Consider the following 27849-nt stretch of genomic DNA (forward strand, 5'->3'; position numbering starts at 1 on the left):
CCTATCACATGGCAGCTACCAGTCTGGGAGGGGAAAGGCTTAAGCCAGACACCAATCCTTTCAATCTGGCGCTATGCAATGTTATTGGAGAAACAAATGTGCTAGTGCTAAATGAGTGAGCAAACCACTCCCTTTAGTTCACATAAACTCAAAAAATTTTAATTCAACTCACTGTGTTTATTTAAATTAGTTGGAAAAATAAAATCATAAATAACCTGGTTCTGGCACTGTTAGAGCTGCTTGGACCTGCTGGGAATGCCCTGGTCCCAGGCATCAAATGACTGCTTTGGATGTCTCAGCCAGTCAAATTGCTTTTGTTTTGTCTTTTGTCTCATATGTAAAAATTATTAGTTGTTTTCTTTTATAAGGTTTCACCTCTGGCACAGTTTTGGGACAAGAACCAGTAAATATATTTTCTCGTGACCTGAGTTGTCGATTTTCCAAATACATGCAGCATAATAAATTAATCTGTCCCTTTCTCATCAACAGACGTAAATGAGTGTGCACTGCCTAATACATGTCCCAATGGTGTCTGTGTCAACACTGATGGATCCTTCAGATGTGAATGCAAGAATGGATTTACCAAAAACCAGAGAGGCCAGTGTGAAGGTAAGGTTTCATTTAATCACTTTGTTCATTTACCTTAAATTTGCAGAAACAGTTTTAATTGATTAATTGGTTGTAGCTTAAAGTTCTAGAGGCTATATTGTCATTTTAGCTGTATACAAGTACACATCTTCCAAGAGCAGGGTGATCAGAGAACACAAGTGCAAAGAATACAATATACACAGTGCAGATTAAAAAAAAAAGTAGAGGGACGGGACTGAAACACAAGTGTGGTGTTTGCCAGACTATACAATATATAGACTATACACCAATCAGCCATAACATTAAAACCACCTCCTTGTTTCTACACACACTGTCCATTTTATCAGCTCCACTTACCATAAAGAAGCACATTGTAGTTCTACAATTACTGACTGTAGTCCATCTGCATTTCTGCATGCTTTGTTAGCCCCCTTTCATGCTGTTCATAATTGGTCAGAGTAGGTATTATTTGGGTGGTGGGTCATTCTCAGCACTGCAGTGACACTGACATGGTGGTGGTGTGTTAGTGTGTGTTGTGCTGGTATGAGTGGATCAGACACAGCAGCGCTGATGGAGTTTTTAAACACCTCACTGTCACTGCTGGACTGAGAATAGTCCACCAACCTAAAATATATCCAGCCAACAGCGCCCCGTGGGCAGCATCCTGTGCCCACTGACGAAGGTCTAGAAGATGACCAACATAACAGCAATAGCTGAGCGATCGTCTCTGACTTTACATATACAAGGTGGACCAACTAGGTAGGAGTGTCTAATAGAGTAGACAGTGAGTGGACACGGTATTTAAAAACTCCAGCAGCGCTGCTGTGTCTGATCCACTCATACCAGCACAACACAAACTAACACACCACCACCATGTCATTGTCATTGTAGTGCTTAGAATCATCCGCCACCTAAGTAATACCTGCTCTGTGGTGGCCCTGTGGGGGTCCTGACCATTAAGGAACAGGGTAAAAGCAGGTTAAAAAAGTATGTAGAGAAACAGATGGACTACAGTCAGTAATTGTTGAACTTCAAAGTGCTTCTATATGGTAAGTGGAGCTGATAAAATGGACAGTGACTGTAGAAACAAGGAGGTGGTTTTAATATTATGGCTGATCAGTATATAAACTATATTTTGATATTTAGGGGAAAAATGCAGCAAAATGCAAAAAAAACCTAACTTAACTTGACAATAAAAATGAACTCGGTTAAAAAAATCAAGAAGCCACATTTTATTTTATTTTATTCATGCATTTTCTCCCAATTTAGTGTAGTCAATTTGTCTTCTGCTGCTGGGGGATCCCTGATTGCAGTCTAGGTGGGTATATTGCTGCTCACGCCTCCTACGACCCACGCGGAACCCTTTTCAACCTATGCACTCTGCCCAGACGCCACTCTATCCACCAATCAGGGTCCTTACACAGTGTTTGAAGACCCCACCCACATAGTCTGGTCATCCCGCCGTAGCAGAACCGTGCTGCAGGCACTGGCAATCATGCTCGCTAGATGGCGCTCAGTCGACCGGTGGCGACCGAGGAGCTCAGAATCTCGGCGCTGGTGTGCTAGCGGAACATCCCACTGTGCCACCTGGGCCCCTCACAGACTGTCTTTTAAAGATTCTGAAAGGCCCATCCTAAACTATTAAATTCAGCTTAAACGATTACTCCTTCTCCATCATACTTTGCATTTGGCCCCATGTATTTGGGCTGATAGAGTTCTCCCAGCATTCTTTAAACACAGATTACAATGCTAGCTGGTCCATCCCTACAGACATAGCAATGTTCCCTGCTGCAGAAAATGTGTAGGCGCCTGGCCGGCTGATAGAACAAATTAGAGTAGTGGTGGGCTGGCACATCAGACCGCTAGGCCTAGCTGTGCTCACTTTTTACTTTAAAATGTAATATTGCAACAGAAGATGCTTCTCTGACTTTGTATAAAATAATTTTTTGGGTTCACAAACTTCAGAGCAGTTTAGGGTTCCCATGAGGAGAAAGTGAGCACACCAACATGGGCTTCAACTTGCTCAGTACTTGGATACAGTGTTCCCTTCTGCAGAAAACATGTGAAGCAAGGCAAAGCAAAGATTTGGCCAGAAAAACAAGTGTAGTTTAGGATTTCCACCACAACAGAGGCTTCGCTTTCATGTTGTTTTTGGTCTTTTTTTCCAAATATGCAAGTAGCTAATTGTGTATAATTTGGTTATATGGTTGATCCTACTTTTCATCAGAGTGCTGGAATCTGATCCAAAGAAAACTGATGGGATGAGGAGCTTTGTGCTGGAGGGTTCATGCTGTGTTCTGAATTTGCACATTAGCTCATTCTGCAATGGGATTGTGTTTAGCTCTGAATCTTAGATGTTTGCTCTGCAAAACAGAGCACTGTCAGTTTTAATGGCACTGAGCTGGATTTCACTTTGCTATTGTTTTCTGAGGTTCTTGCACTAACAGAGAAAGTGCACGTGTGTACTGGATGAGATGTAACATGCACTGGAAAGGAGCTGGGAGGCATTTATTTTGTAGACAAACTCTTGGAAACTTGTGTGTGTGTGGTTGTCCATATGCTTGGTGAATCAGTGTTAAAACAGTGAAAAAAAAGAAATCGTGAATAAGCGTTTGGGTGTTGGGTTCACTGGGTGCACTGGTTGCTAAAATATCTACATATTAAGTTGGATGAAGTCACATCCTGTGGGCTTAAACCAAAACATTAACATTCTTTTTATTTATGCATTTTCTCCCCCTTTTCTCCTGATTTAGCTGAGCCAATTGGTCTTTCGCTGCTAAAGATCCCGATTGCGTTCGAGGAGGGTATATTTGCCTGTTTCACGCCCTCTCTGATGCGTGTGCAGTCCTCAACCCCTTCTTTTTCGCCCATGCTTTGGTGGATTCGTAAATGCACAGACGCCTTGATCTGCTAACCAGGGTCCTTGCAGAGTGTTTGAAGACCCCACCCACTTAGTCCGGCCTTCTCCCACCTAGCAGTCTCGGTGGCCAATTTCTTCTGCTGCAGGCACTGCGACTTGTGCCCTCTAAATGGCACCCTGTCTAAGTCTCGACCGGTAGCAGAGCCAAGATTTGAACCGGGGTGTTTAGAATCTCAATGCTGGTGTGCTAGCAGAATATTTCCTAATCTCACAGTAGCCAAGATTTCAAAATTATGAGTTCTCCTCCTGGGCCTTTGGACGGTTTTAAGTATGTAGTTTTAAGACCAAGTACCATGATACACACGTGAAATGATGTTATTTTTTGGTAAATGAATGACTAAACAATACTTATATTTTACCTAGTCCTTAACCAAAGAGAAAACAATGTATTCATTGATTTTCTGTGTTTATCATTTTGGTTTGTAGTCCATGTGAATGAGTAAGTGATTTTTCTGATGCGTATCTCTGGATGAGATGAAGATATTCCACATCCACTCAATTATTCTATAAAATCTTGGCGCAATCATAAATGCATGTTTGTTAAAGTAGAATTCCCCCATTTTTGTGTTGCAGATGTTGACGAGTGCAGGAGACCCGGTGTCTGCCCCAGTGGTAAATGTGTGAACACACAGGGCTCCTTCCAGTGCCAAGCATGTGGTGCAGGATTCAGGCCTGAGGCTGGGAGATGTCTGGGTAAGAGCCCCATCTGGATTTTCTGGATTTTATTTTATGGTTGTGTATTAATAATGTTATTTCCGGAGTCTGGCATGTGCGGGGAGTATAGACTCGGTTTTGGCTGGGTTCAGGATGACATAAGGAGGCATGGCGACAGTGGATACCCCTCCTAAAAGTGTTGACAGGCTTATATACTTTGCAGAAGGGGAAGGGTGATATGTTTAATGAATGTGGTTATGCTGAATATCATTATTTCAAAATCATTAAAGCCAAGTTAAGTCAAGCACAATCTTTTCTATGACTTTGAACTGATAATTAACCTCAGTAACTGTTTGAAATCTGGGGCTTGATCTTTTATCAACTTGGGATATTAAAGAAACCATACTGTGACTTGGCAGCTAAACCTCATTATTTAAGCTTTGAATGCTAAACATTTCCTCACAAATACATTTCCAGCTCCTTTGGTTACTGTTTCGCTTCCATTCGTCCACTGATCAGCCATAACAGTAAAACCACCTCCTTGTTTCTACACTTACTGTCCATTTAATCAGCTTCACATACCATATAGAAGCACTTTGTAGTTCTACAATTACTGACTGTAGTCCATCTATTTCTTTACATACCTTTTTAGCCTGCTTTCACCCTGTTCTTCAATGGTCAGGACCCCCACAGGACCACCACAGAGCAGGTATTATTTAGGTGGTGGATGATTTTCAGCACTGCAGTGACAATGACATGGTGGTGGTGTGTTAGTGTGTGTTGTGCTGGTATGAGTGGATCAGACACAACAGAGCTGCTGGAGTTTTTAAATACTGTGTCCACTCACTGTCCACTCTATTAGACACTCCTACCTAGCTGGTCCACCTTGTAGATGTAAAGTCAGAGACGATCGCTCATCTATTGCTGCAGTTTGAGTTGGTAATCTTCTAGACCTTCATCAGTGGTCACAGGACGCTGCACAATGGGCGCCGTTGGCTGGATGTTTTTGGTTGGTGGACTATTCTCAGTCCAGCAGTGACAGTGAGGTGTTTAAATACTCCAGCAGCGCTGCTGTGTCTTATCCACTCATACCAGCACAACACACACTAACACACCACCACCATGTCAGTGTCACTGTAGTGCTGAGAATGATCCACCACCTAAATAATACCTGCTCTGTAGTGGTCCTGTGAGGGTCCTGACCATTGAAGAACAGCATGAAAAGGGGCTAACAAAGCATGCAGAGAAACAGATAGACTACAGTCAGTAATTGTAGAACTACAAAGTGCTTCTATATGGTAAGTGGAGCTAATAAAATGGACAGTGAGTGTAGAAACAAGGAGGTGGTTGTAATGTTATGTAATGGCTGATCTGTGTATGTTTGTTGAATGTACTTGCCACAGACATAAATTCCAGGCTAAGCATTTGTGGTTTCTTGAATTTAAATAAACGTTCAACCAATAATTGATTATTAAATGGCAAAATAGCCATTTTAAGTGATAATAGAAGGTTGAAAGCTGGTTAAAGTTCCAGGAGCTCCACGGTATTACAAACAAGGCAGTCGTTTTATCATCCACATAAAAGGCCTGTGTGCCTTTACAGATGTTTTTTATTCAGTTGCACATGTTACAGTAGTTATTATCCAGTTGCCTGGAAGGTATATAAGTCTATTTGCGGATAAGGTAGAAAAACATTGCAGCTTTCTGCTCAGCCCTTATCGAGGAAGATGTTGAGAAATATCTGGATATTGCAGAAACAAAGCTGTGAGAGATGCTGACAGAGATCTGGCAGATGAAACGGCATTGAACACAAAGCTCTGTTTGTGTGTTTTCACCTCCAAGATCCACTGTGTCTACTGTATTGGTTATGCAGTAAAAAAATCACTAGCAGTCTGGAAAGTTTTTGGGAGATGTCAGACGAATATACAAATAGAATCACAGGGGACAGATCTGACTAATGCCGGACGATTAAATAAAAGCTTTGTCTTTATTAGCTGTCAGCTTTTACAGAAAATATTTATCTCTTATGGCAGAAATGAGACAATAACTGGTTATAAATGTTGTTTTGCAGCAGGGAAGAACCTTCAAACATTTTTTTTTCTGTACAGCAGGCCTGTTTCCACTGGCAGCCATTTGGACCCATGCAGCTTTTTTCTAATATTTCGGTTCCCCCCAGATTTAGCAGGTTGATATGTAAATAGCAATAAATAATGGTAAATTATCAATACAAAAAAGCTGAACATTAAACATGCACTGCGATGGCTTCCAGACACTTTTCCAGACATAGTTTTGTGTCATATAAAAACATATTTTGCTTTCTGTTTCTCCATAATTTATCTTTAATGCTTTACATTTATGTACACTAAAAACAAAGGTGCTTTATTTTTATTCTATTTTTATTAATATATTTATTGAATAACACTGATTATCTCTTCATCACGGCACCTGTTAGTGGGTGGGATATATTAGGCAGCAAGTGAACATTTTATCCTCAAAGTTGATGTGATAGAAGCAGGAAAAATGGACAAGCATATGGATTTAAGTGAGTTTGACAAGGGCCAAATTGTGATGGCTAGACGACTGAGTCAGAGCATCTCCAAAACTGCAGCTCTTGTGGGGTGTTCCCATTCTGCAGTGGTCAGTATCTATCAAAAGTGTTCCAAGGAAGGAACAGTGGTAAACTGGCAACAGGGTCATGGGCGGCCAAGGTTCATTGATGCACGTGGGGAGCGAAGGCTGGCCCATGTGGTTTGCTTTAAGAAGTTATTGCTGGTTTTGATGGAAAGGTGTCAGAATACACAGTGCATCTCAGTTTGCTGCGTATGGGCCAGCAAAAGGGGGACCAACACAATATCAGGAAGGTGGTCATAATGTTATGTCTCATTGATGTATATATTAATTACTAATGACAAACCAAGAGTCTATTTTATGGTACCAAACACATAACTATTGGCAAATGAACTTTTTTTTGCTTCGGGGGAAGGGGGGTTGCACTACAATACCAACGGGGGCATGAGAAGACCAAACAGAACTTTACACAGACAGTGACTGGAGGCAGGGTCTTAACTCAGGTCCCCAAGAGTACCAACAAGATACTGTATCTTTGTCTTTGTATTTGTTTGACGCACTATACAATATGATAGTTGCACAAGGCAGGTAGCTCAGCTGTTAAAGAAATGGACTACTGTCCAGAGAGTTGCCAGTTCAGTCGTTTCAATCCCACTGGTGGGGTTTTAAGAAAGATCCTTTACTCTCAGTTGCTTGCTTGGGATTCGGTCATAACTGCAGGTCGCCTTGGATAAAGTGTCTGCTAAATGCTGTAGTATGTGTATGTGTACTTATCCTTGTACCTCTTAAATGTTTTTTATTTTATTTTAGATGTTAATGAATGTCAGATGCCTGGCAGGTGTACCAATGGTAATTGTGTCAACACAGAAGGTTCTTTTACTTGTACCTGTAACCCTGGATACCAAAAAACTCCTGACAACAACAACTGCCAAGGTACATACAGTATATTAAACACAAAGCGGTATGCATATTTATAAATGACAAGTGTTCAGCAACCTGACCCATAATACCTTTCTGTCTTCAAGATGTGAATGAGTGCCTGCTCCCTGGTGTGTGTACTCATGGTACATGTGTTAATATCCCGGGCTCATACAGGTGCAACTGTAACACCGGTTACCAAAGCAGCCCTGACAGCAGAGCTTGTGTGGGTACGTACCATAAATTACAGGAAAATAATACCACCTTTTGCTCAGACACCAAGGTAATATTTTACTGCTCTATATGTAGAGCTGGTCCAACATCTTAAATCTAATGGTAATGGTAAGTTAGTCCAGTTCGTATGTGATTTAAGACTATGCATAAACTTTTATTAAAGGTTCAATATTAAGTTGAAAATGTAGAACTTTATATTACAGCCTTAGGGCTTGAAATGAACCACCCACTTGTCAGACGTTGGTAAATTTGGCAATACTGAGTCGTTCTACTAACTGGGCACCAATTTATTTTTACTACCTTGGCATAATTTTATTTTGCTATTTTTTGTTTATGCATTCTCTCCCCTTTTTCTCCCAATTTTGCATAGCCAATTTGAGACCCCAATCATATCCAAGGAGGAAATATTTGCCTGACCTGCCATACTTTGGTAAATTCGCATGTGAGGCCAGTTTTGCACATGGAGAGTCACACAGATGTACAGATGCCTTAAGCCAGTGGTCCCTAACCTTTTTTGCACCACTGACCGGTTTTATATAAGATAGAATTTCACGAACCGACGGGGGTGGGAGGATTTAAAATAGAATAACTGACGAGACGCTGCTCCCACCTATTAACACCCGTAAAAAAGTAGTGTTTACATTGCTGATGTAGCAATCTCTAATTATTTATTCATTCTGTGCAGCCCGGTAATAAATGACCCACGGACCGGTACCGGTCCGCAGCCCAGTGGTTGGGGACCACTGCCTTAAGCTACTGATCAGGGTCCTTACACAACCTTGAAGACACCGTCCCCTTTTTAGTCCGGCCTTTTTTCACACAGCAGACGTTTAATAGCCCATTTTGGTCTGCTGCAGGCACTACCAGTTGTGCCCATTAGGGGTGCACATCCCACCGGTTGGGGAGTTCTGAATCCATAGCAGAATATTCCGCTGCCCCAACTAGACGCAATATTTTTATTTTATAGGTTTGAGTGTTTTTAAGTCTTTGGGAGGTCAAAACAAGGCACTTCCAGTAAGTCTAAGTTTAAAAACAAAACTATGGAAATGTGTTGCATTAAAGCTGTGTAAACACTGATTACATAACCAGTAATGAAAGGGCTTCATGTCATGCACACCTGTTAGCAACACACAGCTTTTAATTTACTGGGTTAAACATTCTCAGACATGAGAATCACACACACACACACACACTGTAAATTGTTGACTTCAGTTGTAGTATTGACAATACAGCAGGGCCGGCGCTAAGGGGGCGGGGGGGTCTTTGCCGGCCCACATTTTTCTACTGCCCCCCCCAATCAACGCAGTCCAGAACCGGGGCTGCAATACAGTATAGCATGGTTGTTTAAAACCCTGTCACCAGCCTAAAAAAGTTGGTTGCAGGGAAAAATGATAATAATTAAATAAACAGATTTTAACAGGCACATAAATACAAAATGAACTTGTACACAAACACCCCTTGTAAAGGCTTTATGTTACATCCAGATTGACACCATTTTTATTCATTGGTGTTTTTTGTGTTTCATTTTGGTGCTTTGTTTGTGTTGTAAAGATCATGGACAAACTGTGGGTCGCTTGAAAAAGCCTGCAGTATAATAAAGAAAGATCATGTATCTGTGTTACAGATGAAGATGAATGTGCTGAGCCCAGTCTCTGTGTGGGAGGTGTGTGTATTAATACTATTGGCTCGTTCACCTGCACCCACTGTGAGAGTGGATACACCCTCTCTGAGGATAGACAGAGCTGTGAGGGTGAGAGCTCCACTTTCTCTGTATCCGATTTATTATTAATTCCTTTGTTTTTGTAGATTGCAAATATCATTACATTCTTAAATTTTTTTTTTACAGATGTTGATGAGTGCCTCAGCCTGTCCTTGTGCCCGAATGGCATCTGTCTGAACTCACAGGGCTCGTTCCACTGTGAAGACTGTCCTACTGGATTCACTGTTTCAGCAGATGGAGAACTTTGTGAAGGTACATGATTATAATATACAACTGACTACAAAATACACTGATCAGCCATAACATTAAAACCACCTCCTTGTTTCTACACTCACTGTCCATTTTATCAGCTCCACTTACCATATAGAAGCACTTTGTAGTTCTACAATTGCTGACTGTAGTCCATCTGTTTCTTTACATACTTTTCTAACCTCCTTTTACTCTGTTCTTTAATGGTAAGGACCCCCACAGGACCACTACAGAGTATGTATTATTTAGGTGATGGATCATTCTCAGCACTACAGTGACACTGTCATGGTGGTGCTGTGTTAGTGTGTGTTGTGCTGGCATGAGTGGATCAGACACAGCAGCGCTGCGTCGGATGCACTGATACATAAAGTCCCAGAGGTTTTCATTTGGCTTCAGGTCTGGGGAACATAAGGGCCAGTCAATGGCATCAATGCCTTTATTGTCCAGGAACTGCCTACACACTCTGGCCACATGAGGCCGGGCATTGTCCTACACGGCAGCACAGTGGCTTAGTGGGTAGCACTGTCGCCTCACAGCAAGAAGGTCCCGGGTTCGAACCCCAGGTGGGGCGGTCCGGGTCCTTTCTGTGTGGAGTTTGCATGTTCTCCCCGTGTCTGCATGGATTTACTCCGGGTGCTCCGGTTTCCTCCCACAGTCCAAAGACATGCAAGTGAGGTGAATTGAAGATACTAAATTGTCCAAGACTGCTTGATATAAACTTATGAATTGATAAACCTTGTGTAATGAATAACTACCGTTCCTGTCATGAATGTAACCAAAGTGTAAAAAACATGACGTTATAATCCTAATAAACAAACAAACAAACATGGTCCTGCACCAGGAGGAACCCAGGGCCCACTGCATTAGCGCAAGGTCTAACGGTGGCTTTGAGGATTTCATCTCGGTACCCAACAGCACTCAGGGTACCGTTGGCTATCGTGTGGAGGTTTGTGTGACCCTCCAAGGATATGCTTCCCCAGAACATCACTGACCCATCACCAAACTGGTCATGCTGGATGATGTTGCAGGCAACAGGTAGCATGTTGCATGGTGCAATCACAGTGTTCAGCAGCTAAATTGGTAGAAAAATGCCTAAATAACTTTAAAAAAAAAGGTTGTGGACATTTGGCATCCAATACAGTGAGCATTAGTATAAAGAACTGCTGCTTTACCTATCTATTCAATGTACTTCCATTATTGAGGGTGAACAGTGATACAAAGTAGTAAGGTTTACACATTGTCAAGCAGAAACAGGAATCAGCCTTCGCCAGACTTCCAGATGGGGAATCATGATTTATCACTCTAGAGAAAGAGTCCAGTGGTGATCTTTGGCTAGTGTATGCCTGCACAGCCATGGAAACCCAATTCCCAAAGCTTACAAACAACAGTTGTTTTGCTGATGTTGCTTCCAGATGCAGTTTGGAACTTTGTAGTGAGTGTTGCTGGGAACAGGTCTATTTTTCTCCTTTTACAATCCAGTTTTTTAGTGGTTCAGTTGTCCAGGCAATATACCATGGTAGAAATTTGACAAACTGCTATAAAAAGCACTACAGTGAAAGCCACTGAGCTCTTCAGCAAGACCAGATTTACTGCCAATATTTGTCGATAGCGAATAAATTATCAGTGCTTGATATTATGCAGTTACTGTGGTAAAAAGAAACTGTGTAAAACGATGAAGTTCAGTATGTCATTGTTAATATTGTTTCTGTGTAGAATTAGTCTTTGACTCTCACTGTATCTAGAGAATCTATTGTAGTCCAATGTACACAGATCAGGCATAACATTATGCCCACCTTTCTAATATTGTCTTGGTCCCCTTTTTGCTGCCAAAACAGCCATGACTCATCGAGGCATGGACTCCACTAGACCCCTGAAGGTGTGCTTTGCTTTGTGGCAGGGCGCATTACCCTGCTGAAAGAGGCCACAGCCATCAGGGAATACCGTTTCCATGACAGGGTGTACATGGTCTGAAACAATGCTTAGGTAGGTGGTATGTGTCAAAGTAACATCCACATGGACATGGACATCCAAGGTTTTCCAGCAAAACATTGCCCAAAGCATCACACTGCCTCCGCCGGCTTGCCTTTTTCCCATAGGGCATCCTGGTGCCATGTGTTCTCCATGTAAGCGACACACATGCACCCGGCTATCCAAGTTGCCACTGTTGGGTCCCTGAGCAAGGCCCTTAACCCTCAATTGCTCATCGTGTTCCACTTATTGTGTAAGTCGCTTTGGATAAAAGCGTCTGCTAAATGCTGAAAATGTAAATGTGATGTAAAAGAAAACGTGATTCATCAGACCAGGCCACCTTCTTCCATTGCTCCGTGGTCTAGTTCTGATGCTCATGTGCCCATTGTTGTCTCTTTCGGCAGTGGACAGGGGTCAGCATGGGCACCCTGGCTGGTCTGCGGCTATGCAGCCCCATACGCAACAAACTGTGATGCACTGTGTATTCTGACACCTTTATATCAGAACCAGCATTAACTTCTTCAGCAGCTTGAGCTACAGGAGCTCGTCTGTTGGATCGGACCACACGGACCAGACTTCGCTCCCCACGTGCATCAGCTTTGGCCGCCCATGACCCTGTTGCCGGTTTACCACTGTTCCTTCCTTGAATCACTTTTGATAGATACTGACCACTGCAGACCGGGAACACCCCACAAGAGCTGCAGTTTTGGAGATGCTCTGACCCAGTCGACTAGCCATCACAATTTGGCCCTTGTCAAACTCACTCAAATCTTTACGCTTGCCCATTTTTCCTGCTTCTAACACATCAACTTTGAGGATAAAATGTTCACTTGCTGCCTAATATATTTCACCCACTAACAGGTGCTGTGATGAAGAGATGATCAGTGTTATTCACTTTACCTGTCAGTGGTCATAATGTTATGCCTAGTCGGTGTAGTTTCTCACTGAAATGAATTTGAATTTAGTTCTTTTTGCTGATAGTTTAGCATCATGTGTCATTAAAGTTCACACTCTACAGTTGCACAGTGAAAAATAAGTTTCATCAGGCTAAATGTTCCTATTTAGTATAAGTTTAGAGAAATTAGTAATATTTCAGGAAAATAAGGTATATTATGCAATTATACAACAGTTAGTTCCGACCTTACAATCTGATTGGTTGAGAAGCGTTCTAACCGTGCTAATATTTGTGATAACAGCACGGCCTTTTCACACCACAACTGTATTACTCCGCTGACGCGTTGCCAGTAACGGCAAGCTTCATGCACACAAACGCGCACGCAGGCGACACAGACTTTTTTCCCAATCGCGTTTTAAATCCGTTATCTGATATACAATCTAGCGCACTGTGTAGGGAACATAAATCAATTGTCTAATATATTGTCTACAGCACTATGTAGTGAACATGAATGCATTATCTGATATACAATCTAGCGCACTGTGTGGGGAACATAACCAAGTGTCTAATTCACTATCTAGTGCACTATGTAGGGAACATAAATCCATGATCTGATACATAATCTAGTGCACTATGTAGGGAACATTAATGCGTTTGTAACGCGAACAGTTAGCTTAATAGCCCAGTTAACAGCTCTGTTATCACCCATATCCTTTGGTGTGTGCGAGAGGTTTTTTATTTCTTTTTTCCCTTCGGAGGTTCTTGCCTTTTTCTTCTTGTTGTTCTTACCTCCCTGAAATGAGTTTTTGCAACTTGGGATGTCTGCTTTGTTGTGTTAAACTTTATATTCCTTGTGGAACTACTTTTTGGCGGAAGGTATTGTCAATATTAAAGCATATTTATTATGAAATTCAGGGCTTCTTTGATTTATTTTCTTTCTTTATTTTGTAAAAACTCTTGTATAAAAGCACTTGAGGTCACTTGAGGTCGTGTGTTATCGCGAATAACATCACAGCTGTGATGATCTACGGCCTTCGGCTCGTGCCTGCGACCAAATCACAGCCGTGATGTTATTCGTGATAACACACTCCCTCTCGTGTTCTTTTGCTTAATTATACTAAGTTTCTAGTATTAGAGACTCAAAGATCTGGATGGTTGTCTGCTATAATTTAAGTGTATTTATCACAATTGGTTACTGGGTCTAGTCACTGGTTTCACAGGTTATCTTTATCTCTGTAGATCTTACTTCAGCTTTTCATCTGGAATGTTATTACCACTATTGGCTTCTTATGTTCTGGGCTCACAAGTTCAACCGACATAAATCCCTTGTGACATTTTTCATCTATTTTGTATTAACAGACGGTGAAACATTAAAAAGAACACCTGAATAAATAGATGGAAATCAAATGTACTTCATGAAGCAGTTGAACGACTAGCATGCTATCATCCACAGTGTTAGGCTCAGGTCACATATGTTATGGATCAATCTGGAAAGCAGGAAAGAGCAGACATTGTTTCTCATTAGGACTGTTCAGCTCGCAAGTGTTTCAACTAAAAACATAATAAATGCAGGACATAAGAGCATTAACTGGAAGAGTCTGGTGACAACATGCAAAAGTCCCTTATTACAAAGATAAATGCACATTTAAGAGTTCATCAGAGCAAAACCATTGCCACTCCTTTACAGAGGTGTGAAAAGATCGATTTGTTCCAACGTTTCTGTCTTTACCATGTTATCAGCAAGTGTCAGAGTGCTTATATGACCTACACCAAAAGAACAGTACAGAGCTGAATGCTTGACTAATGTTTTTTGGACATTTCAATACACTGGATTGTTTATTGGGCAGATCAACACACTGAAATGTTTTAGTCGTTATGGTAATGTTTTCTTGTAGGATTACAATATTCCTTCACTGTCATCAGATTCAGCCATCAGCTGTATATGCTCTGACAACCAGATTCAAAAACAACTTTTACCCCAGTGCTGTTATGCTGCTGGACACAAAGTGTACATTCACTACCTCATAGTCACAACACATACTGTATATAACTTATATAATGTAACTGTACTGATGTCAGTCATGTCACCAGATTTACACACCCCATATGCCTTTGCTACATGCAATATATTCCACTGCTCTTGACTATTTACATATTATATACAACCTTCCTAAACCTTTAATGGTTTGCTCAGTTATTTGGTTTATCCTACTATGAGTCTAAATACTTGGGTAAAAATAAGCTGTATTTAAATAATCTTGTTTGGGCCATATCTACTCCTTGATGTGTTAAACTTAAAAATATTGGTATATATTTAGAAAACAGCCTTTCTAACCTACAGTATATGTCAATGTATGGCAGCTGGAAAATCATCCATGAAAGTTGCATATTTTTTGTGATCAACTCAACTAATTGGTAGAGGCTCATAAAAAATACTGTGTGTACTTAAAAAAACAACTTTGTTGTTGGTATAGTCCCAAGAAACTAAAATAATTTTTTAAACATTATTTTCTTGGTGAGACCATTAAAGGGTTAAGTGCAATAAAGTCTTGACTCTGACTGTACACACACACACACGTAGTGCAATATATAACTGTTAAACAATGGCTCTGTGCAATATCTGTACAATATTGCTCCCGGTACCAGACACTTTATTATTGTAATGGACACTTTATTTTTTATTATTATTTTGCTAGACTTTTTTTTAGCTTAAGTGTTTTACTTTTATATAATTTACCTTAATTAAGCACAAGTGCTTAAGTGTAGTTTGTTTTAACCAATAGTGTAAAACATGACGTTAAAATCCTAATAAACAAGCTTACACAGCACAGAAATGGCAAGTAAGTAACGTTAATTAATTTGATAAAAATATTATGCCCACCCATAAAAATGTTCTATAAATGACAGAAAGAGAAAACACACTTTCATATGTCATTGGCATTAGGGTCATTCCTACAATTCAGTGCCTTTTGTGTCCCCAGTACAGATCATTGTATGTATGAAGTAAATTTTAAACAATACAATTTCTAAACATCTTACTGAAATAATTAACACTTTCAAATACTAAAATTTTTCTACAACCTAATACGTAACAGGCTGGACGTCACAGTGTATATGAGGTTCATGTGTAATTTAGCTTGACCAATATTAGTTTGGAGAAGTATAACACGTCCTTTTTATAATAAAACATGAAAAACAAATTAAAACAGTGTTTCATTTTCAAAAAGTTTTAAGGTCCAAAAGGCACCCAATCCCAGAAATGACCCATTATTGATTGGTATAGATTAGCAATGATCTATGGATAAATAAGTAGGGAGTTCCTCCCATGGGCTGAAAGATTGCTACAACATTTTGGGCGTTAAGAAAGGTTTAAGGAACATAATGATAAACATGTACCTGTTTCAACATTTTTTGGAATATGTTGAACAAAGAACAAAACAATCAAGTTTTAACATATTCCTTTAGCTTATTACAGGTCAAATAAAATTGACGAATCAGTTCTTTTTGTTTTAATTATTATCATAGTAGCAAAATCCAGGCATACTAATTCTGAATCCCAGCCATGCTTGCAAATGCCTGATTGCAGGCTTGGTGCCAGGTTAGGGAATTTGCAGTTCTCGTATTGTGCCAGTTCCTGTAATGGCATGATGTTTTGGATGGCGCTCCATATCCTGCATACCTTATCTGTCTCTCGCCTCCTCTTTATTAACAGCTCTGTCACTGCGACTTAATAATGCTGCAGTTCTGCGTGCAGACTAAAAGACTTGAGCTAATTCGCTCTGGTATGCAGGCCGCTTTGTTTGCTTATCGGCACATCGGCAGGCCGTTGTGTCCGCTTCTGAAAGTGGATGGCTTGTTATCAGTTTGAGCTTTGACTGAAAACCGAGGAGGTACTGATGGTATCTAAATAAATCCTTGAATTCCTGTAATGAAAAAAAACAGAAGGAAAATAATGAAGACCACCAAGTTTCCTTCTTCAGCCAGAGAATTGTAATTGCCTATTTGGGACCTCGTTTTACCCTTTCATCTAACAGTTTTACTGTTTGGCTGTGTGTTGCAGATATAGATGAATGCCAGTCTCCTGGAGTGTGCCCAACGGGTGTGTGTACAAACACAGAGGGCTCATATTCATGCATAACCTGTGATTCTGGCTACAGGCCCTCCTCTGACCATCACACATGTGAAGGTAGGGTTTAATAGAATGCCTTTATTTGTCATATATACATATGCAGGTGTATAGTATAAGAGTTGGAAGTTGGGCTCAGAGCACAGGGTCAGCCATTGTACGACGCTCCTGGAGCCGAGAGGGTTAAGGACCTTGCTCAGGGGCACAACAGTGGTTGCATGACAAAGCTGGGATTTGAACACTCAACCCTTTAATTGATAGTCCAAAGCTCTACCAACTATCTACCAAGCTACCACTGTCCTTTAATCTTAGTATCTTACATCTTACGACAATTTAAGTCGATGATAAATGAAAGTCAATTAAATCACTTTAATATGAGCAGCATGTGGGCACAGCCGGTAAAATGGGTGACACGTTCCACCCTCCCTTTTCTTGAAAAAAACATGCAGAAGGTGAACTGGCTGCTGTAGATTGCATTCGAGTGTGGGTAGGTAAGTAAACGTGTAAATCTTAATTGTCCTGTGATGGGTTGACACCCTGCCCTGTGACCTAAATTGATGGCTGGTGCTGGTCCCTTCACAATCCTAATAAGGATTGTATAATCAGCATATCAAATTAAATAAAACTGGGTGTTTTATGATAATGTACTGCACATTTCTAATTAAACAACAGTGATTAAATAACTTAATAGATAATATTTGGACAAAAAAATATGTAAACGGCTCTTCTTACTAGTAGTTTTGGCCATTTTGAATCACACAACCAGTTGTAAATGGTGCATAAAATCAGGCAACTGATTTTGACATGCAATTTATATAGACAAAATTGCCATTAGAATGGTTGCACGGAGGAGCTTATGACATCTTTAGACAAAATTCTGCAATTATTTGGAAGTATAAATGTCTATTAGCAACAACAGCTCAGTTCCACTACATAGGCACCAATATCTTTTCTCCATAACACACCACTGAGTTCCAAAATGCCCTAAAGAAATGGTTTGCTGAGTTTGCTCAGAGACTCGACCTGCCTGACCTCATCCATGCACTTGTAGCCACTTTCTATAGATGGTCATACCTTGGTTAACATTTGGTGTAGTCTGGGCAATCTAGAATTTATTTTATTTACTAGACATTGTGTAGAAATATGTGCTTTTCATACCCAGATTAGATGACACATGTGATCATTTTGATTGACACTGTTGTGCAGATATTGACGAATGTGAAGACCGGGCAGCCTGTCTGAACGGGCAGTGTACGAACACGGCCGGATCCTACCACTGTGTCTGTCCAGCAGGATTTGAGCTAGTGGATGCAGTTTGTCGAGGTCTGTAATCAGGACATTATTTCATTTCACTTCTGTTTGTTTTTGTGTGTTGTTTGTGTGAGTTTGTGGGTCTGTATGCATCCTGCATTGATTTACTACTAAATTGATCCCCGAAGGGAAAAAGCACGTCTGTGTTTGGTTAATGAACCCCAATAACCACAATTCTGCAAATATCGTGCAAATTGCACATCAGATTAGTACATGTCATTCCCTTGTTTTATGTTCCACATGCAAACACTATTCTTGTAATAACTTTACTGCTAACAAATTATACTCCAGATGCTGAATAAAACTTCTCTGACACTGTGTATAGCTGCTTAGTAGAAACGTTTTTAATTACATTTATTAAATCATGTAAAGTAAATAAACAAGCACAACATATGTGTCATTTTGTACATTTGGAAAATAGAATTATCTGTAATCCTCTAGTTAGTAAATCTGCTTTGAACATTTTCAGGTGGTATTTATTGGTTTTATTCTCACATATCTGTGTATTTCTGTTTTCTATGCTTGTATCATGAATGGTTTAAATGCTTTGTGTTTCAATAAGCTATAATATGAAAATGTTTTGTTATTACACAGATGTGAACGAGTGTCTGTCCATGGATGTGTGTGTAATCGGAGAATGTCTGAATACGGAGGGTTCCTTCCTGTGTATCTGTCCTGTTGGTTATGCTCAAGGCCAGTCTGAAATGTTCTGCCAGGGTAAGAGATCTCTAAACAGTACAAATTAGCTTTGCTCGAATAACTGTTAAAGACTGGAACTTTGTTTCTCTTTGACTACTTTATTTTTATGCTTCGGAAAGTGCAGTCAACGTCTAGCATTACGGTTACGTCAGATTACATTTAATGTGGCCTGTAAATGCTGAGCGTTTTTAATGCTTTCAGCGGGCTTAATATGGACGGTAAAAAGAAACATTTAAAAAAGAATGATGAATCGCCATCTGCTCCGCTCGACCAAAGATTTAATACATAAATGTGTTGAGTAAAACAGATCCACTTGAGTTTACATGATGTAAGCCAAAGCAATGAGTGCTTCCAGAGAGATGGGGGTGAAGTTGAGGCCAGGACTCTTATTCAGGGTTAATGAATTTGGACCGCGCCCTACTTACTGTTATAACCATACTGTGGAGGCCTGCCAAACAAAAGTACTGCACTCAGTTAGACCAACAAACATCACAATAGTCTTTTATTGTCTGAAATCGCTGCATAATCAAGATAAGAACTGAGACAGAGCAAAAAAAAAGTGGACGTCAAGAAACGAAGCAGCTTGATGTATTGTTTTGGGTGGGGAGGTTGTGTTAAGGGTCTGTTGTGCAGCACATAGCTCCTGGGTCTTTGGTTCAATGGTCCTTGGTTCTACCCCCTTGATGTAGGTTAGTGTGGTGCCCTGCAATGAAATAATCCAGAATGCCAAACGTGCAATTTCTGTTTTTATGCAAAATAATTCCTTCATCCTCTTTGACAGGGATGTCCAAACTACGTCCTGCGGTCCATTGGCGGCCCATTACCATTTTTATAGCATTTTCTCCAATTTTTCTGTCAAGTTTTAGCATTCAATAGCGAGGTGTTAACCACTCTGTTATAATTATGTTTAAATATAACAGTAAAGATAAAGTAAATTAAGAACTGGTTGCTGTATATAAACACTTACGTGACTTTTAACCAACTGCTTTGACCAATTTCTATACAAGCAGTTAGGGCTCAATCACTGAGCCATAAAAGCCCTTGATATAACAAATGAGATAAACATGAAGAGATAAACATGAAGAATGAATAAGAATTATATTTAATTAAAAGGTGTATATTTAATGGTTGAGCTTAAGTTTAGTTTATGTTTGATTGCATTGATTCATCAGTGGAATATACACAGATCAACCATAACATTAAAACCACCTCCTTGTTTCTACAAACACTGTCCATTCTATCAGCTCCATTTGCCATATAGAAGCACTTTGTTGTTCTACAATTACTGACTGTAGTCCATTTGTTTTTCGGAATGCTTTGTTAGCCCCCTTTCATGCTGTTCTTCAATGGTCAGGACTGTCTCAGGACCACTACAGAGTAGGTATTATTTGGGCAGTGAATCATTCTCAGCACTGCAGTGACCCTGACATGGTGGTTGTTTGTTAGTGTGTGTTGTGCTGGTATGAGTGGATATAACACAGCAGTGCTGTTGGAGTTTGTAAACTCCTCACTGTCACTGCTGGACTGAGAATAGTCTACCAACCAAAAATATCCCCAGCCAACAGTGCCCTGTGGGCAGCGTCCTGTGAACAGTGATGAAGGTCTAGAAGATGACCAACTCAAACAGCAGCAATAGATGACCGATCGTCTCTGACTTTACAGAAACGATCTACAAGGTTAATGTTATGGCTGATCAGTGTATAAACCTGTATATAAACCTATTGGCTTGTGCCACTTCTGACTGATGACAAGGTTCATCAAAAAATTTCCATTATTTCACACACACTCTTCTGGTCCTTGGCCAATGATAATATTGGGCTCTAATTATGCTATAAATCACAAGTGGCGTATAAATTACATAGTAATGTAACAATTATCCTCCAGCCTTCAGTTAATCAAGCCAGTTTCAGTCATTATACATTTTTTACTATTTGATTTCATGACTGTTCCCAGTGCAGGACCTCTGGATATTATTATTTCTATTTTACAACTGAATGCTTGGTGAGTGCAGCACCTCAGGCCCTGGATCACTGACAGACATCATTTACTGTGTTTTTTGTTTCATTAATAGAAGCTAAATACAGTCATTTATAGATTACATCTTTAGTCTAGTCCAGTGGTACTCACTTCCATCCAGAAAGATTTTAATACCAGACATACCAAAGCTTCACCTCATTCTAGTAATCAGTAAGAGGAAGACTAAGACCAAATGATACGCAGATATGTGGAATGAGGTACATCATGCCTGGTTTGTATGAAAATCTGAAGCCTTAAGTCTCTGTTGGGATTAAGAGGAGTATTACAGCTGCAGGTCTTTTCGAATACAATACCTCTACAAGTCTTGCACCCCTGCATTTGGGTAATTTATCCCAATCTCTTAAGCTCTGTCAGACTGGATAGTGAGCATCTGTCCATTTTATCAGCTCCACTTACCATATAGGAGCACTTTGTAGTTCTACAATTACTGACTGTAGTCCACCTGTTTTTCTGCATGCTTTGTTAGCCCCCTTCATGCTGTTCTTCAATGGTCAGAACCCCCATAGGACCACTACAGAGCAGGTATTATTGGGTGACAATGACATGGAGTGACACTGACATGGTGGTGGTGTGTTAGTGTGTGTTGTGCTGGTATGAGTGGATCAGACACAGCAGTGCTGTTGGAGTTTTTAAACACCTCACTGTCACTGCTGGACTGAGAATAGTCCACCAACCAAAAACATCCAGCCAACAGCGTCCTGTGGGCAGCGTCCTGTGACCACGGATGAAGGTCTAGAAGATGACCAATTCAAACAGGAATCATCAGCGATCATCTCTGGCTTTACATCTACAAGGTCGACCAACCAGGTAGGAGTGTCTAATACAGTGGTCAGTGAATGGACACGATATTTAAAAACTTCAGCAGCACTGCTGTGTCTGATTCACAACACACACTAACACACCACCACCATGTCAGTGTCACTGCAGTGCTGAAAATGATCCCTACTCTGTGGTGGTCCTGTGGGGGTCCTGACCATTGAAGAACAGGGTGAAAGCAGGCAAAAAAGGTATGTAGAGAAATAGATGGACTACAGTCAGTAATTGTAGAACTACAAAGTGCTTCTATATGGTAGGTACGGCTAATAAAATGGACAGTGAGTGTAGAAACAGGGAGTAGGTTTTAATGTTATGGCTGATCAATGTATATATACTCTATATATTTCATTCTTTCTTCTGTGTGTTTGTGTTCTCTATTTTGTTTTAGATGTGGACGAGTGTGCTGAAGAAAGAACTTGTTTCAATGGTCAGTGTTTAAACACGGATGGCTCTTATGACTGTGTGTGTAGGACTGGATACAGATTCTCTGCTAGCTCCAAAGATTGTGAAGGTAAACTTTGTGGTTTGTTTTTTATGGACTATGGTGTAACTAAGTAGGGTATTCAAAAAATCTGTGATGGCCTAAATGGTGCAAAAGGTGCAATGGTGATTTTTAAAGTTGTTTATAGTTTTGCTAATATGAGTGAAGATATCTAGAACACAATGGAACAGAATCACAATGTGAGCCTTTCTTTGTTCGTTCCTTTGTTTCTTCCTTGATTCGTCTTTTTTCTTAATTCCTTCTTTTCTTTTTACCTTCCATCCTCCCTTTTTTTCCATCCTTGGTATTTTTCTTCCTTTGTTCCTTCCTTCCATCCTTTGCTTCTTCCTTCCTTCCTTCCTTCCTTCCTTCCTTCCTTCCTTCCTTCCTTTCTTCTTTCCTTCTTTCTCTCCTTCCTTCCTTCCTTCCTTCCGTCCTTCCTTCTATCCTTCCTTCCTTCCTTCTTTCCCTCCTTCCTTCCTTCCTTCCTTCCTTCCTTCCTTCCTTCCTTCCTTCCTTCCTTTCTTCCTTCCTTCTTTCTCTCCTTCCTTCCTTCATTCATTCATACCTTTCTTCCTTCCTTCTTTCCCTCCTTTATTCCTTCCTTCCTTCCTTCCTTCCTTCCTTCCTTCCTTCCTTCCTTCCATCATTCATTCATTCCTTCCTTCATTCCTTTCTTTCTTCCTTTCTTCTTTCCTTCTTTCCCTCCTTCCTTCCTTCCTTCCTTCCTTCCTTCCATCATTCATTCATTCCTTCCTTCATTCCTTTCTTTCTTCCTTTCTTCTTTCCTTCTTTCCCTCCTTCCTTCCTTCCTTCCGTCCTTCCTTCATTCATTCCTTTCTTTCTTCCTTCCTTTCTTCCTTCCTTCTTTCTCTCCTTCCTTCCTTCCTTCTTTCCATCATTCATTCCTTCCTTCATTCATTCATTCCTTCCTTCCTTCCTTCCTTCCTTCATTTATTTCTTCCTTCCTTCCTTCCTTCCTTCCTTCCTTCCTTCCTTCCTTCCTTCCTTCCTTCCTTCCTTTCTTCCTTCAATTCTTTCCCTCCTTCCTTCCTTCCTTCCTTCATTCCTTCCTTCCTTCTTTCTCTCCTTCCTTCCTTCCTTCCTTCATTCATTCATTCATTCATTCATTCCTTTCTTCCTTCTTTCCTTCCTTCCTCCATTAATTCCTTCCTTCCTTCCTTCCTTCTTTCCCTCCTTCCTTCCTTCCTTCCTTCCGTCCTTCCTTCCTTTCTTCCTTCCTTCTTTCTCTCCTTCCTTCCTTCATTCATTCATACCTTTCTTCCTTCCTTCTTTCCCTCTTTCCTTCCTTCCTTCCTTCCTTCCTTCCTTCCTTCCTTCCATCATTCATTCATTCATTCCTTCCTTCATTCATTCATTCCTTTCTTCCTTCCTTCCTTCCTTCCTTCATTCCTTTCTTTCTTCCTTCCTTCCTTCCTTCCCTCCTTCCTTCCTTCCTTCCTTCCTTCCTTCCTTCTTTCCCTCCTTCCTTCCTTCCTTCCTCCTTTCTCTCCTTCCTTCCTTCATTCATTCATTAATTCATTTTTTCCTTCCTTCCTTAATTTATTTCTTCCTTCCTTCCTTCCTTTCTTCCTTCCTTCTTTCCCTCCTTCCTTTCTTCCTTCCATTTATTCATTCTTTCCTTCTTTCTTTCCTTCCTTTCTTCCTTCCTTCCTTTCTTCCTTCCTTCTTTCTCTCCTTCCTTCCTTCCTTCATTCATTCCTTCCTTCCTTCTTTCCCTCCTTCCTTCCTTCATTCTTTCCTTCCTTCCTTCCTTCCTTCCTTCCTTCCTTCCTTCCTTCCTTCCTTCCTTCCTTCCTTCCTTCCTTCTTTCAGTCATTCCTTCCTTCCTTCATTCATTCATTCCTTTCTTTCTTCCTTCCTTCCTTCCTTCTTTCCTTCCTTCCTTCCTTCCTTCCTTCCTTCCTTCCTTCCTTCTTTCAGTCATTCCTTTCTTCCTTCCTTCATTCATTCATTCCTTTCTTTCTTCCTTCCTTCCTTCCTTCCTTCTTTCCTTCCTTCCTTCCTTCCTTCATTCATTCATTCCTTTCTTTCTTCCTTCCTTCCTTCCTTCCTTCTTTCCTTCCTTCCTTCCTTCCTTCATTCATTCATTCCTTTCTTTCTTCCTTCCTTCCTTCCTTCTTTCCTTCCTTCCTTCCTTCCTTCCTTCCTACCTTCCTTCATTCCTTCCTTTCCTACTTCCTTCCTACCTTCCTTCATTCCTTCCTTTCCTCCTTCCTTCCTTCCTTCCTTCCTTCTTTCCTTCATTCCTTCCTTCCTTTCCTCAGTAACAATCTTAACTGTGTATGTGTATTTAGATCTGGATGAGTGTAAGGAATATAGTGATGTGTGTGGGACATGGGCCTGTGAGAACACAATGGGTTCATACCGCTGTGTCAGGAACTTCCAGGAACTACCAAGCTCCCTGGATGAGGACAGCAAAGAAACAGGTGAGTGCCCAACTAGTACAACCTTTGGTATAAAATTTATACATTTTATCTTATCAAATATAAGGATTCTTATTTTGTGTTTCAAAGAGAAGCAATCCAAAGTGTTGTGTGAGATGCTTAAAAATAAAAGACTATTAAACTTACATGTTGAATGAATTTCTGTGAGCCCATGAGCCCTAATGGTAAGATCTGTGCTTCTGGTAACAGCAGTGCTTGTGTTCCAGGGGTTCAATTCCTGGGCTGAGTTCACAAATACAGAAGGCACATGGCGTTACGTGAACCTAGTCATTGGAGGGGCACATCAGTGCACCGTTAGGGTTGCATTAGGAAGGGCATCTACGAGGAACTTGGCTAAATTAAATATGTGGACGAATGATCGGCTGTAGTGACTCTTAACTGGAGCAGCCCTTTATTTTGCACTTTGCTTGACTTTTATGGTGAAAATGTGTCAGACTGTGGTGCTAAGCTTCATGGTGCTCATTCCTGGAGTAAACATTGCTTTTTTTGAGAGGGCCTAAGGCCCAAGTCTTGTTTAATTTAAGGGGAGTTTTAGAATATACCTACCTGCAGAATAAAAGAAAATATTAAAAACTATGATTTTTGAGGTGTGTTGTGCTGTGTGAGCCCTAAGCTCATTCACTAAACCCACCCGTGACTTTTGCATTCACCCTACGATCTGTACATCTATCCTAAATCATTGGGAGTCGAGACAGCTGGGTGCTGATTAATGACCGAGTCTATCCGGGCGTGTTCCACTCTAAATTGTACCCAGTCTTTGGTTAGATTTTCTTAAGTGCTCATTTGTCATTTTTGACAGTGAATATTGTAAATACTTCAAGTCAGCTTTACCACACAGGATTCAGTATGAACTTTAGCACTGCTGGGTTTGTGGTCATAAGAGAGCTCATTATTGGCACACTGCTCTCACCTTGACCAGGCTCTGAAAGACATACTGAATAATAGCTCGAGCATTTACCCACTGACCGCATCGAGTTCTAAGCCAGCTCTTCAGTACGGTCCTCCACACAAAGCTCACTTGTTCCACTTTATCCTGGGAATGCTTACATGTAGGCTGCCTTCATCATTCTAATAAAGCAATGAAGCAGGAAATTCCAGACCTCCCAATGACTGTCCCAGTAAACTATTTCATCCCATTTCATGTTGGTTAAGAGCAGAAGTTTACATACACCTGCAAGGAACATATTCATGTGTTTTACTATTATTTTTGTGTTTTATTTAATCAAATGATTGGAAGTTTTATATATTTGATTTATATTTACAGTGGTACCTTGTAACGCGACGTCTCCTGAACTCAAAATCTTTTAAACTCGGTGCACTCTGTTGAGAAATTTGTACCCTTAAACTCGACATTTCCCTTAAACTCGACTTGTGTGCGACTGCTGCTTTGCTCATCACTTGGCTTGAGCAGTGCGGTAAAACGTCATCAAAGTGAGAATATGAGACGAATCTGCATTTGTGTAAAATAACTGTCAAATCCACTCTGAAAGCAGGAGCATGTATCTGTGTTTAGCTGGAATTTCCTCACTGTTTCACTTTTAAACTTGTGTTACAGCTCGGGGTTCAGAGAAATTGTGAGAATCAGCTTTTCCGTGTCTAAAACACATTTTAAAAAAAGGTTTTATGTATTAAAAGAACGACATAGGAACATTAAATTATTAATTACATTATTATTAATTATTACTGAGTTAGAGTTCTCACCACTAATGAAATTCCTTGCTTGTTGTTTTAGTACAATAAGTCACGTTAAGTTTATATAGTAATAGGAAATAACGGCACAGTCAGGGCAAAAGCTATTTTGGCGCTTCTCATGTGAATGCGCCTTTACTGAACGGTATTCCAAGATCAAGCATCTCCACGATTAAGAAGCTTAAGGAAACAATAAAGAAGTAAAGGTGAAAGGCCGGTTTTACTCTATTTTTTCATTTTTAACTGTTTTCAATTGTATTTCAGTGTTTTTATATTATATTTGTGTTATTTTTAGTGTATACATGTCAAAAACCCCATTATTTTACATCAGTCTAAAATATATGCAGTTCCAAGGGACCATGGAACACATTAACAGGCTTCCCAAACATTCTTATGGTAAAAATACCTTGAAACTCAACACATTTTAAACTCAACGCCACTCTGTTTATTGTCTTTATTGAAAATATAAGCTAGGCCAATAAGGCACCGTCCACCATATTTTTTATTAAACACACCCCTTCCATTGTGCTTTGAGCACAGTGTTTATATTTACTGTACACTCCTAGATTGTAAAAGTATTTGCCCTCTTTTTGATTGTTATTCTTTTGTTATGTTATGCATATTTGACACACTGAATGAGTTCAGATTGTTAAACAAAGCTCGATATTGAACAAAGGACACAAGTGAAATTATAACACATACTGTCAGGCATAATTTTATTTATTTGAGTTATTTAAGTTATTCAACACTTTTTGCAGCAGGACGATTATATCAAACATGTTCACATCTGAAAATAAGCAGAATTGAAAATTTGGAGTGACCCAGTCAAGGACCTGGCTTGAACTCAGTAGAGATGCTGTGATAGGAACCCGAAACAAGTAGTTCATGCCCAAAAATGTCGAAGTGATTTAAATGAACTCGGCTGAGCAGAAAGGGCTAGAATTCCTTTACAGTGACGTAAATATCAAATATCATATTGTATACAAAGTTTATTAAAAAATAATGTCAGGTTTTCTTGTTTTGTGATAGTCGGGCGGCACTGTGGGTAGCACTGTCGCCTCAGAGCAAGAAGGTCCTGGGTTCGATCCCCAGGTGGGGCGGTCTGGGTCCTTTCTGTGTGAAGTTTCTCCTCGTGCCCTTCGGGTGCTCCGGTTTCCTCCCACAGTCCAAAGACATTCAAGTGAGGTGAATTGGAGACACTAAATTGTCCATGACTGTGTTTGATATAAACTTGTGAACTGATGAACCTTGTGTAATGAGTAACAACTGTTCCTGTCATTAATGTAACCAAAGTGTAAAACATGACGTTAAAATAAACAAACAAACAAAACTGTGATAGTCATAAGTGCACAGATTACCAGTGACCCAATGACAGTGTTCTTGAAATTATTGTAAAAAGTCATGTTTTGTATTATTTTATTAATCCTGACATGACATTTGATGGTCCAGCTCTGTTCTGTAGCTTACAGCAGAGCACGTCCTGCTTTTGTCATCAAAGAAAAAATTTAT

General features: G+C 40.3%; 1 protein-coding gene across 1 annotated transcript in view; it reads left to right on the top strand.

The window, feature by feature from the left end:
- Positions 1-27849, top strand: part of LOC134324860 (latent-transforming growth factor beta-binding protein 2-like) — a 218081-nt gene that overhangs the window by 170186 nt on the left and 20046 nt on the right. Inside the window, exons 18-28 of the mRNA XM_063006740.1 lie at positions 490-609; positions 4082-4201; positions 7540-7662; positions 7755-7877; positions 9506-9631; positions 9728-9853; positions 16774-16899; positions 18046-18162; positions 18745-18867; positions 22091-22213; positions 24502-24633. Coding sequence (XP_062862810.1) covers positions 490-609; positions 4082-4201; positions 7540-7662; positions 7755-7877; positions 9506-9631; positions 9728-9853; positions 16774-16899; positions 18046-18162; positions 18745-18867; positions 22091-22213; positions 24502-24633 — 1359 coding nt within the window. The remainder of the gene's footprint in view (positions 1-489; positions 610-4081; positions 4202-7539; positions 7663-7754; positions 7878-9505; positions 9632-9727; positions 9854-16773; positions 16900-18045; positions 18163-18744; positions 18868-22090; positions 22214-24501; positions 24634-27849) is intronic.

Source organism: Trichomycterus rosablanca, chromosome 13 (assembly GCF_030014385.1).
Source record: "Trichomycterus rosablanca isolate fTriRos1 chromosome 13, fTriRos1.hap1, whole genome shotgun sequence".
In the NCBI taxonomy this organism is placed as follows: Eukaryota; Metazoa; Chordata; class Actinopteri; order Siluriformes; family Trichomycteridae; genus Trichomycterus; species Trichomycterus rosablanca.